Raw genomic sequence first — 13,398 nt, 5'->3', positions numbered from 1 at the left:
AAATGTTGTAATATAATCAGATTATTTTATATTGCTATAAGTAGCTCAGTGAATATTTTTATTCATTTGCTTTACTCTTTATGTGTGTGTCTTTAGTCTTAGCCCCATGTTTTGTTTCTCTTTTGTACTTATGTTGCAATGTTCTTTGTACCTCAACGAGTCTTTGTATACTGTTTGTTTAATAATAATTTTTTTTTAAAAAAGTTACTTCCTGTCTCTCCACTCTACTCTCCTATCCCTTCCTGACCCTCAGCCAACCACAGACCAGTAAAGTTGCTTGGCTCTACATCACTTCCTGAATCCTCTTACAAACATGAGCCCTTCAAAATAAAATATGTTGAAGATTACTTTTCTATAAAATGGTATTAAGTACATTTTTCCAAATTCTTTTAACTTATTATACCATATTACTTCAAGTACCTGTAAGTACAGCTTTTTGTTAATACTGTACTTATTTATAACAATTTTAACATATTTAAGCAAAGATGTTTAACACATTCTAAATTATTATACCTTCCATGAACTTAACTCAACACAAAATACCTTTATTTTGGACTGGTTTACACCAGCATGGTGGGAGCGGAGACCCTAATCAAACTCTTTTGCGGGCCTTGTAGGGCGCTGACGTCACATCCACAGGAGCGAAATGCGGCTTTTTTGTTTCCGCTTTGAGTTACCATGACAGCTAGAAAAGATAAAGTCGTATTTCATATGCAAATAAAGCAATACCATGAACATTGTTGTCCTCCTAATATAATGGGCTTTTAAGTTTTCATGGATTTCCAAACGATCCTGAATTAAGAAGACGTGGCTTGTAAATATTCGTCGCTCCCAGTTTGCAGCCTTCACTCTGAATCAGCTTCTTCAGCCTAAAACTACCGGGGCAAGATGGATGGTAAATAAAGGAGCTGTTCCTGTGTTATTTCCACGAAACAAATTCTGTATTCAGCCTGAAAGAGCGAGTGTATGGAAACGAGTGAGCAGACCAGAGCCAGTCAGCCGAGCAACTGATCCACCTGTACAAACTGTGCCATCCTATTTGAGCTCTTCACAACAAGCATGCAAAAGTAATAAAACGAAATAACACGGCGACTTTAAGGAACATGGCCATATGTTTCTAAAAGCAACAACCTTGAACCTGAACAGTCAGCTGAACTCAAACTCTGACACCAGTTGCTGTCCTACTTCTAAGCTATGGGCCTGTTGTGCTTCCTCATGCTTCGGAAGCAAAAAGCCCAAACTGTAATCTCCCCGTTACTTGGTCTCTGACACCAACGACAATGAACAAATATAATATACTTGAAAATAAGTACAAAATAAGGTAAAAACATTGTTCTTTAGAATGGATTAAAATGTTTAGATAGTTAAATCGCACGTTTTTGTAAGAAAAATGTCCGAGAATATTGCCTACTAGTGTCAGCCAAAGTTAATGTTAGTCAGAAAGTAAAACTCACCTTTGTATCCGTGAATGTATAACGAGGCGTACATCTTAAAACCTTTCTCCAGCTTACTTGTTGGGGCTTCGGATCGATGTACATCATTAATTGTTACCTTTGCCAAGCACCTAATGTAAAATGCCATTTTCAATAAACCGGAAACGACCGAGCCGCTTTTCCCCGAACGCGCAAGCTGACGTGCAAAGAGCCCATTATGAGCTATTAAGATGCGACACCGTAGGAAAGTGTGGCGAGGTAACACAGATCGTCAGAACATTTAATTTCCTGTTGGGTTGAGTTCAGAGTTTGAATGATGCTGTTTTACTTCAAGAAACATCTGCAGCTGTTTTTTTTAAAATAACGCCTAAATAACGAAGTTATTCAAACTATTTGGTTTGAATAACTTCAATAATCATTTAGCTTCAGCCTAAAGATTATTTTTCTAATGGTTTTGATCCCTTTGAGGGCCTACATGATTGATTCATGAATCACGACTCAATGATTCATGAGTCATGAATCATGAATCATGATGACTCATGATTCATGAGTCATGACTCATCATGACTCATCATGATGATGAGTACTGTACTGCGTACAGTCGCAGTACTTCGTACCTCTAAAAGATTTGCAGCCGTGTTGCACCCACTAATCAACCGTGACTGACAGTGTAAAACACGACTTAATCAGCTAATAAATAGCTTTTTTTTTTTCTCATTTCATATTGTTTCCGAACTGTTCGTGCTTTGCTAGAGCAGGGCTGCAATACGTCGATCTCGACAAAACGTTTGTAACTTTATTATAGAGCAACAACAACAACAACGAAAATCGACAAAACGTGTTCAAATGAATGACCCAACAAAAATAATAATCTCAGTAACTATTATTTCAACAAGGTGTCGCGCAATTCTGTGCGTTTGGGCTCCATTACCTAAAAAATAAAAAGGCGACTTTTTTTTTTTTTAACTAGCGGAGCAGAAGTTTAAAATTAGCTCATCGACCACTCCTGTGTTCATGAAAGCGCTTATTATTTATAAATGCAAAATAAATATCAAGCCTGAATGTTAACGTAATCTCTGCTCGGCATGCGGGGCGCAGGCGGTTGCCACGGCAATGGGTGTGCTAAAAAAAAAACTACAAAGAGAGAGAGTAAAAAGGTAGGAGTGGTTTTGAGTTGATCACCTTTTCAGGTTGTTTTACCTTTGTTAACCTTTGCTTTGGCGCGTTACGGCCGCTGTAGTTTCTGAAAGTTCAATTAACGACCAAATTGGACTAATTACCTCATTAGTTTGCGCGCATACGTCATTCACAACATGCATCAAACACGGTCAATATGTTTCATTAACAAACAAATGGCTTCTACCGCGAAAATTATGTGAAATGAAATTCACTGTTCAATATTTTAAAACACAGTTTGGTGCTCTCTGGCATCTTGAGAGGATTTTCCTCCATCTGCTATTTATTTAGTGGAAGTATTTATGTTGATGAGACTTTCTCCAAAATGATCAACTTTTTCAACCGTTATAGCTCCACTGTTGAAATTGAGGCTCTAATATTCACACAAATTACATTGAAACAAATTCCAGTCCAACATCTGGTTTGAGGAGATTCCTCTGCAACCTGTTGGAGGAAAAATATCCCAACTTCAGAAGATGTGGCTTTAACCTAACGGAGCTCCGTGGTTCCTCAGTATGAGAGTCAGGGTGAGGAGGCGCCATGTTAGGAAGACGAAGTGGAAGCTGCAGGATCTTCAGAACAAGCAGGTCATGATGCTATAGGCCTACTGATTATCCCTCTGTCTGGACACAGGATCAATATAACCAGTTTAAAAGCTAAAATGAATGGTTATATGCGAGACACGGAAAACTGGGATGCACTCCATGCCATGACGTCCAGAATTTAGGTCTCATGGCATCTCCAAGGTGTTAATATTGCAGCCAGTAATGTGAGGGGGAAATGGCTCCATTTTGTATTTTGTAGAGCTACCCAGCTTTATATATATATATATAGTTTTACATTCATCACCCCTGGTCATGATTAAGTCTTTCTGATTTCATCACAGATCATCAGGAAGCTGCTTGACTCAACCAGTAACTATTGCGTTCTCTTTTCTCTTTTCGGCTCCCTCTCTCACCGTTAGCCCATTGATAGGGCCCCTGTGACTCGGACTCTGATCACTGCAGAGAGGCGATAAGGAGGAGGCGCCACGCATTCTTCCTTTCCTTTGGTTGTGTGGTGATAGATCAGCATAAGGACCCCCACCGCCCGCCCTGAGGAATGCGATCGCATCGGAGGGAATCGAGTCATTGTGTCGCTTTCTCTCGGCTCAGTCAGAGACGCTCCAACATGCAGCAGCTGCTGATGATTCCCGTTCTGCTGGCATCCTTCTGCACGGTGTGCGCCGGAGCAGGAGGTAGGTCCATACACCTGATTTCACTCATTTGCGTAAAACAGGACTTGAAGGACTAAATCAAGGGCCAGTTGAGAAAGTTTTTTTTTATTAATAATGCTCATGATCATTTTCTGTACTCACTTATTTCTGATGTTAACTATAGGACAGAGAGATGTGTGCACCTGTCCTTGCTGTTGTTTTAGTGAGACCGTAGAATAAGATTGTTTTTGGTTCCACGCTTAAATATTCTCTAATTCCACAAAGACAGAAGAGAGGGAGAGAGATGATTAAAAATTTAAATACGAGGCGCATGATAGATCGCTCCTCGGATAAAATTACCAGGAACCGACCGGGACAGCCGCACCTGGACAAGGCTCTCCAAAGCGCGGCCAACATTCACACCTTACTGCGTCCTGAACTGACTGCGAGCTGCGTGGGAGAGCAGGAGAGGGGTCCCTGCACCCCACTTTACCCTCACCTTTACCCTCAGCCACAAAGTCCCCCGGTGAGGCGGAGACGCATGCTGTGATTCCGTCCATTTGCCCGTGAGGACGTCGGACACCGTCCTCTCTGGTGGCGCACCTGCTCGGTTCCGCGCGGAGTCGGTTTGTGACAGATTGGGGGAGACCGTTTGCCGCATAGATCCGCGTCGTGTCTCCAAATAAACAGCGACTGGTCGCATAAGGGGCTCGTTTACACTCTAAAACGTAGATGGATCGAAATCACTCGGAGCGACAAAATTACGCATGAAGAACAGCAGTCAGATCAGATTGCGCAGACGACTCCAAGTGTCAGACCGATTCCCATGTGAAGAGCTGAGGGTCATTAAGGAGCTAATTAGCCTCTCTGCAGCCCACAGGGTGTCCGTCACCCCACACTGAGCCGCTCTGCGACCTCCGGGGCTTTGCGCATAAAAGGCGCAGCAGCGCTCTCCAGATTTTACATGTCATTTTCCGCTATTAAAGATGCGCCAACTTGGCCAAAGTTGCAGTCATTTACATTTTTACGATGTTTGTAATGGGGCAGAATGAAAAGGGGGCGTTTAAGCCACGCAAGAATCCCAAAGCTGTGCATGAATACAGATCAGACTCACTGTTGGAGTTCCAGATATTTGCACCGAGACATTAAACACAGAGAACAGTCCAGCTAATAGCAACCATTTCAGAAGACGACAGTAAAGAATGCAGTAGCATTTATGCTAAATTATCACAAATAATTGATGTAGCAAACAACAGTCATTTCCATCTAACGTTTCAGATTTGGTCACATCGTGCCGTCAATATATTTAGTTAGGATTTCATGTGAAAGACCAGCACAAAGTTTAGACAGAAGTGGAAGGAAAATGACCAGTGGTGCTTTTCAAAAATGTGTTACCAAGAAATATCTGACAGCTGACAAGACTGTGAGGGGGGGAAATAATCAAAAGTTCATTTTTTGACAATATGTAGACATACATGTTGCCATTTTGCCTGAATGTAGGCAGCTATTCCTGCCTACATTCAGAGCCCCACAACACAAACCAATGTCTAAAATTTAAATTCATACATTATCAAATAAGCTAATAGCAGTTTAAATAGGATAGAACAATCATACCACCAAAAGGTTACTAATAGTTGTAAACATGTATTCATGCTCTGATTAAATAACAACAAACAAAATTAAAATTAAAATAGAAAATAAAACAACAAAAATAGTGAGCCCGACCCACTGTTTTTGTAGCCTGTGTCAGTCACAGAGTATTATTAACACAATCGATTGAAAATTTAATCTAGATAAATTCCTAACCATTAATATGTGTTACAGGTAGAAGAAAAGAAAAAGTATCCCCACAGTATGATGCTGCCACCAACATGTTTGTTCAAGAGGATGGTGTGTTCAGTTTGAGGTGCAGTGTTGGTTTTCCACCGCATAGTGTTTGACATGTAGACCCAAAAACACACAACTTGAGTCTTGAGTGTCCTCTATGTGTGTGTTTGCTTAAGTTCTGCTTAATCCGATGTTCTGTCGATGTCATGCAGGTGAAGGTTGTGTTTTAGCTGCGTCTCTATTGCGCAGATTTCCGCCAGAACGAAGCGATTGCATCGTTAATGTCCACCATTCATTCAGAAACGCGTGTCTGTGTGCGCGCGTGGGAGCAGCGGCTAGATCCGCGTCGCGCGCCCAACACATCGGCTTTGAAATGCTGCGTTTGTGCTCACATTTTTCAGATCTGACCAGACTCGAGCGTGTTTGTTTTCTTCTCGATGGCTTCAGATCCACTGAAACCCGCTCACAGCACTGTTCGGTCTGCTCTCGGAAAAGACCGCCCATTGGTCCAGGCTGGAGCGGACCGACGTCTGATTGGACAATGAAAGCCAGCAAATACGTTCAATGAAAAAATAGGCATTTTGCAACGGAAGAGGGTTGGAGATTACTTAATAATGATCCAACGCCTGATTAGTAATAGTGGTGTGCAATTCTCCTTCTGACAAATAGATTTCCTGTATTTGTAGATCTGGTTATTTAGAAAAATGAAGTATTTAAGAATTAAAAAGTGAAAGACATAAAAAGCGTGACTTTTAATAATAGATTAATACATTGGGCGCTTCTTTTTGTTTTACACCTGTTCTTTTCACCACTGGTGGACTGGTATTAGCCTAGTAGCGCACATCAAGCAACATATTGTGGAATATCTCTGATTACATAATACATTCATGCAGGGGTGGGAATTAGCATCCGCCACTGGCTAAATGCGTAAAAGTGGCGTGTAAATTGGACCAACGCACCCGCCGTCGTGGCAGGTTGACAATTTGAACAGGAAAAAAAAAAGGTGCATTCAGTTTCAACTTCTGTCCAGACCCAGGGCAGGAGAGGCTGACTGGACTACAGACTGATGCACATACTGTATATGGGACGGACGTAGGCTGTTATAATTTAACAAAAAATATTTCAAATATAATTTTTATCGACCGCGGCAGCCCATTGGTTGATCTCATTGACGGACATTGGACTTATCCAATGAAATCCCTCAGTCCTCCTTGGCCCGCCCCTCCCCACCGAAGTTATAAATAGCTCCATGTCAGCTAACGGTTCCGAGAAAAGTGAGCAGAAAAGTTACGACAACTAAAGCTAAAAAGCGCGTAAGCCCATTCAGAAAAATATGTCAAACTAATCGATATGTTAATTACCACACAGTTAAAGTAAAGGCTGGGAGGGAGAGAAGCTAACGCGAGTGGGTGGGAGGGGGTGTAAAATACAGTAGGTAAAATACTGTAGGTAAAATACTGTAGGTAAAATACAGTAGGTAAAATACAGTAGGTAAAATACAGTAGGTAAAATACAGTAGGTAAAATACAGTAGGTAAAATACAGTAGTTTCCCAGAAAAAACGGGAGACTTCACAGGTGTGGGGATAACACAGGAATGATGACGGCCCGTGGAATTAATAATGAACACGTTTTGAGAGGAATAATTGTGAATTTCAATAGAAAACGTAATAAGTAAGGAACAACAAATAGAACAGTTAGAAAACAGCTATTGGTACCATTTATGTTTAAAAATTACTAGACACATCTTCAGTAAACACTATCTCAGGGAGCTGTATCCAAAATGTGAAAATGTTCAACATAGAAATGATTGCAAGAATGTTTGGGCTGTGTAGCTAAAGTTTGCTGTTAGTAATTCCTTCAAGTGAACTTATTGCACTACACCTCTTTTAAGATATCCATGTTTTGTTATGTTAAATTAGTTTGTATTTTACATATGTATGGTATACTAACTGTCAGTAAATTGGTTTTCATAGAGTTAAGAATAAATCATGTATTTTATGTCCTTTGCTGGTACTGGTGGGGTTTGTAATTGGAGGAAATAAAACAATGGCCGGTAAAAAAAAATTCTCCAGCCACTGAGAACATTTTTACTTTCCACCCCTGCATTCATGTAATTCTTAAAAAATATTCATCTTAATTTTTTACAGGAGCTCCCAACCCTGCTGTCAGGCACCAACCATACAGTTTCACCAGCATTGAGATTTTGTCCTCTTTAGATGCTGTTAGCCCTTTGTCCGTTTTAAGCTAGCTTTAGTAACCAGCTAAGCTAATGGTAGTCCTCCATTTTCATTATTACAGCCAATTAATACATTCCTCAGGCAACAAAACCAGCAAAAACAAACCCTCAGCTTGACTCTGCTGGCACTAAGCTTGACAACTGATATAGCATTCTTACATTTTAAAGCTTCCTCATGACTGCTGGAAGTTTTCTTCCTGTCATTGTGGGATTTTTGTTTTGTCTCCCCTAGCTATACCAATGTGCTCAATTTGGCTTTCCAATGTGGTTTGTTTTAACTTTCAGTCAAGTTTTAATTTTGGAGCTTGACTGGACCGCATCAACTTTTTCCTCCAACCAAGAACTAAAATGTCGATAGTCGACCATCAACGACTATCAACAAATATTATCAAGTGAACAATAATCTTTTTATGGCAACTCGTAAGTTCTATAAATACCATCCCACTCTGACATTATGAGATCTATCAGCTCTGTTTGTAGTTAACATATCTTTGAAGACCTCACACAGCTGTGGGTGTTTTCACATTTACCTGCAGTCAGTGTTGGAGATTAATTACGACCCTTTAATCCGCTCAGCATCCAGCCTGTAGTGACTAAAAGTAATTAGAAATTTCTGAGTTTGCAAGATGTCCCTCCATCGCCCCCATCAGTGCCCAAATGTATACAAATCCAGACTGATTCTTTAATACATTTTTAAAAAAATTGTCACAGAAATGAGCATCTTCTAATGTTATGTGGTAGATTTTTCCTCTAAAAATATTTGACCCTGAGGTTTTGCATATTTTCAACATCTTAGCAGAAACAAAACTACTCAGGATGACAGAGGAACCAAGCATTGAAGTCCTAAACAGTTTGCTCCAAGAAGGAGACCCTCCCCATTATTCTTCAGTCTAATATTATATTTTTATAAATATTTGATTTCTCACATATTTTTCTCAGAGCAAAGGAGGAAACATGCAAACTAGTAGCAAATTACTAATAAATAGTTTGGGGTGGAGCTCTCTGATAAGGCTGAAAGATAAAGCGACAACTGTTTATTGAATAGGATCACAATTCCTGGTAACTAGGAAACTTTCTTTACAGTATAAATAACAGGAGCATACATCCACAAGGACAATACCCTGTTTGCAGAAGCAAAGCAAAAATAAACCGGTTATATGAGGCGATAGTTCTTTATGTGCATAAAATCCTCCTGGACTTCTGCCAGGCGACACGCCAACATAAAAAACTTTCTTTTCAGCTCTGACAGAAAGCTGCAGCTTATTGATGTCAGTCAGAGGTGAACGGGACTGACATGCAGATGGCTTGCATTGTTCACCGCGGAAAAGTAAACGCAAACGTTTGGTAAATAAACGATTGATTCTGTTTCAGGCTGGTGCTACCACAGCCAGTCAACCTGCGATCATCCGTGCAGCGGTGAGTTTTTTTTCAGAAGTTAAGGTAAAATTATGACTGTTTAACTGTTTAACATGTTTAGAATTTGGTTAGGACTTGTATATATCAGGCAAAAAAAGTACACAGACCCTCTTATCTATCAGACATTTCTAAATAAAGTATTGAAACATGTTTTTAAACAGTAGGTTTAAACAAATGTTAAAACTGAAGTCATTTTTATTATTCCATTGAATTCCTTCAGACTATTCTTGTCATGTTAAGATAATTTGGCAAGATTCTGACTCTAACATGGTTACAATAATATCAAAAGCTAAGGAAAACAACAAAAAAGCCTATAATTAACCTTTAATATGGATGATTAAGATAAAAAAAAGCAGTATTAAAATCATTATAGCCTAAATCTAAACCATAAAAATGATTTCCTGCTTATATCAATCTGTCCTCTATGAATGTTTATTTTTTTTTGGAACTGACTTTTGCCCTGTTATGAGCATATTAATGAAATAAGAAAAATGGATCCACATGATCATCATTACAAAAGTCAAACAAATTTATTGCTTAATGAAATGCACAGAAGAACAAAGGACTAGTTGATCATCCCGGTGGTACTCCTAATCTGATGGTCCTGGAACAAATGCAGATTGAAAATTGATCATCATCTCCTCAAACATCTCTACAGCAATAAGTCATCACTGGTATTCCTCATGTTTCAGTACCAGAGAAGTGGACCGTCGGCAACAAGGACTGTGGAGGAAAATCCCAGTCACCCGTCAACATCGTCACCAGGAAGGCAGTGAGAGATGAGCGTCTGACCCCGCTTGAGTTCAAAAACTACCAGCACACCTTCAAAATTGTTATGACCAACACCGGCCACTCGGGTGAGCGCAACATCAAGAGACCTTTGAAAGCTTTGAAGGTGTTTGTGCTCACACTGTGTCTACTCCAGTTCAGGTTAATATTCCTATAATCAGCGCCATCTCGGGCGGAGACTTGTCGACCACATACAAGGCTGTGCAGTTACACATGCACTGGGGCAAAGATGGCGGGCCCGGCTCTGAACACACCATCGACGGGGAGCAGTACCCCATGGAGGTAAAAGACCACCACATATATGTATAAAACCCTACCTTGGACATCAGCTGAACTATGAACTTTACATTGACGGCAGTAAACGTCCTTTTTCAGTTGCACATCGTTCACATGAAGAACAAGTATGCTGACCTGGCAACAGCCCTGAGAGATCCAGAAGGGGTTGCAGTTCTTGGGTTTTTCTATGAGGTACTTTTTCTTAACCCTCATTTATAGTTTGCTCACATTTTGTTTACAACAGTAAGACACTTGTCACATGTCTTTCTGTTTGTGTTAAGGTATCCAAGAGTCCAAACCGAATGTATGACACCATCATAAAGGGGGTGCAAAGTGTCGCATCAAAAAGTAGGAGTTGAAAGTTTCTGCATGTAATTCCAAACCTTGGTTGCGCAAAGCCGTGCGGCTAACATGGTGGTGTTTGTGTTTTCAGATGTGAGCTTCTCTCTGCCCTCCATTTCCCTGGCACAGCTGATCCCTCCTGAGCAGAAACTGACTTCCTACTACCGCTACCAGGGTTCCCTGACCACCCCGCCGTGTTCCGAGTCTGTGGTCTGGACTGTGTTCGAAACCCCTATCCCTCTGAGCATGGACCAGGTTAGAATAAGAAATTATATCTTAACAAACACTTTTGAGTCTTTTTCCCCAATCTGCAGCTCTACATTTGCATCAATCTTCTCTTGCAGATGAAAGCTTTCTCCATGGTCCAGTTCCACGACAACAAGTCGATGGTGAACAACTTCAGGCCAGTCCAGCCCCTCAACGGCCGGCTAGTGTACCACTCAGGAGGTGCCGCGCTGTTGGTCAGCTCTGCCCTCCTTGCGGCTGCCCTCACAACGGCACTGGGGCTGTCCCAGCCCAACTAAAAAGCAAGTCATCCCACGCTGCACTGCGACATTGATAAGACCCAACTGATCTGCGCCAGTCCTCTGCTGAGACTCTTGGTTCCAACGTAGTTCTGACACGTTTGCAAAAGACAATGGACCACGTCGTAGTGTAGGGATCACTCAAATGGTGTTTCCCCCCTTGTGACCCAAATGACAGAGGTGTGTTAGAAACGCCTCAAGGAAGGTGACGTAAGGGTTCAATCGGCATCCATGCATGTGTAGTGAAGTATTATTTCTTATTTAAGCCTCATGAATGTGCCATAAATCAAGTTACTGGGCAGTCTACATGGGTAATCAAACTCAACACCAAATCTTCTCTTTGGACTGGATTTTGATTTTCTCTTTGAAGCTCTGTACTGAGAACCAGTGCACACCTTGGTTGCGCAAAGCCAATATTGACGGGTGTACTGAGCACACACACGCACCACACACACACACGCCCACACACACACTCGCTCTCTTTTCACAACTTTAGTTTTTATGTTAACTCATCCACCTTGTCCAATGTCAGATAAATTTAGTATCTGTTAATACCAGTGTGAGTTGCCAATGGTTTATGGGTCAGCCCCATGACTTGGCACATGATGTATTGTTATTAACGGAGCATGTGAAAGGGATGGAGTTATAGATAGCAGGACTGAGTCGATAAAAAAAAACCTGCAATTCAAAGCCAGACGTCAAAGGAGAATGCAGTTCTCATAAAGTACAGCAGATCACATCTCTACAGCCGGGTCAAGGCTTCTCAGACCGGTCAGCAGCTCTGTTCTGAAAGTGCATGTGGGGGAGGTCTTGTTGTAGCTCACCAGAAACCATGAAGAACAGCTGCATGAAGTTCTGAAAGTGGCAGACTCCCTCCCTACAGAGTCACTTGGGGGCAAAGACATGGATGCAAACATCCTAGAGTCGAAGATAGTGCCAGTCCGCTATTAAAGAGGGATCGCAGCCACACAACCAAGTTTTTTTTTTATTTGTAGAGTTAGTTTTTATACACATCATTTTTGAAGAGCATGACTCTGCATGCTGTGATGTTCCAGATGTTTGAGATAAACCACCTGGCTGCTGGAAGTGGGCTTCCCAAATTCACAAAGTGTTTTTCCAGAACAGGCGCTTCAATTTCACAGGAGCTTGTTTTTCAAAACCTCAATCGTTTCCATGGCTAGTATTACCGGCATTCGGATGTATGAATAATTGTTGACAATGAGTCGCATCCTGCTCAGCTCTATTTTGTTGTTGTTGGGTTTTTTTGTTTGTTTGTTTTTTTAAGAAAACTTTGCCATGTATAGAAAGGAATATGTGCAATTTGGCAGCAAAAACTGTTGTTACAGTGAGGAAGGATAATCTGTATTTTCCATTGCTTCAGAAAAAAATCCAGTTATATTTCTATGAGGTGTCATTTTACACATGTATTTATGTACTGAGTGTGCATATTAAGAGATGAGATGCACAGTTATTGTTATTTATGCATTGCAACATTCATATAGAATGCAAAACTATATATGAAGCTTGAAACGGTTTATGATCAATAAAGTTTACTTGTACTCTTGAAATGTTTGAGACTCCAGGTTGTAATGCTTGAAAGTGTCATAGAAAAATAGAATGTCACTGTTGAATAATAAACTATATGCCTTTTTAAAGATGCTGGCTTCTGTTTGCATGACCACAAATTGAGCAGTCAGGTCTCAGCTCTGCATTACCTCAAGTGGTATTTTGTTAGATTTGCTACAATAAGGAGCAGAATTTGCCCTTAGAAGTAACATAATTAGTTAATAACAATTCACTACTCTGGGATTTAATCACACATTTGCTAACCTACATCGTCCCGCCTAGCAGGCTAGAAAAGGAAAAATGTGATAATAGAAGTTGCCAGGAAGCTCTTGTTAACGTTGGAGAAAGTGTAAATGCTCACATGTCTAGAGGGACAATCGGCTCTCTAGTAGTAATTATTAATAGTTTTACATTCAATAAATGTGGCTTACATGGAAGAGCAGCAGGACCAAAGAGATAACTGAAAGGAATTTCAATTATAAAATTGAAATATTCAATTTCAATATTGAAAAATATTCCATATGTGATAAGCCATGAAGAAGACTCATGAAGAATTTGAATTAATATGAGTTACAACAACTTTTAATTTCCCTTTGGTATCAATAAAATATTTTTTT

The 13,398-nt window shown here is 40.5% G+C and overlaps 1 protein-coding gene across 1 annotated transcript; it reads left to right on the top strand.

Moving 5' to 3' along the window:
- The first annotated feature begins 3,587 nt into the window (after positions 1-3,587).
- Positions 3,588-12,783, top strand: LOC102231768 (carbonic anhydrase 4-like). The gene is made up of 8 exons (XM_005800822.3): positions 3,588-3,846; positions 9,240-9,284; positions 9,977-10,141; positions 10,210-10,355; positions 10,449-10,541; positions 10,631-10,697; positions 10,783-10,946; positions 11,036-12,783. Exons 1-8 carry the CDS (start codon positions 3,711-3,713, stop codon positions 11,213-11,215), a joined length of 996 nt encoding a protein of 331 aa, XP_005800879.2. The 5' UTR covers positions 3,588-3,710; the 3' UTR covers positions 11,216-12,783.
- The last annotated feature ends 615 nt before the right edge of the window (positions 12,784-13,398 follow it).

Source organism: Xiphophorus maculatus, chromosome 11, assembly GCF_002775205.1.
Source record: "Xiphophorus maculatus strain JP 163 A chromosome 11, X_maculatus-5.0-male, whole genome shotgun sequence".
Classification (NCBI taxonomy): domain Eukaryota; kingdom Metazoa; phylum Chordata; class Actinopteri; order Cyprinodontiformes; family Poeciliidae; genus Xiphophorus; species Xiphophorus maculatus.
Note: the sequence above shows the minus strand (reverse complement) of the source record. Positions and strands in the feature narration are given on the sequence as shown.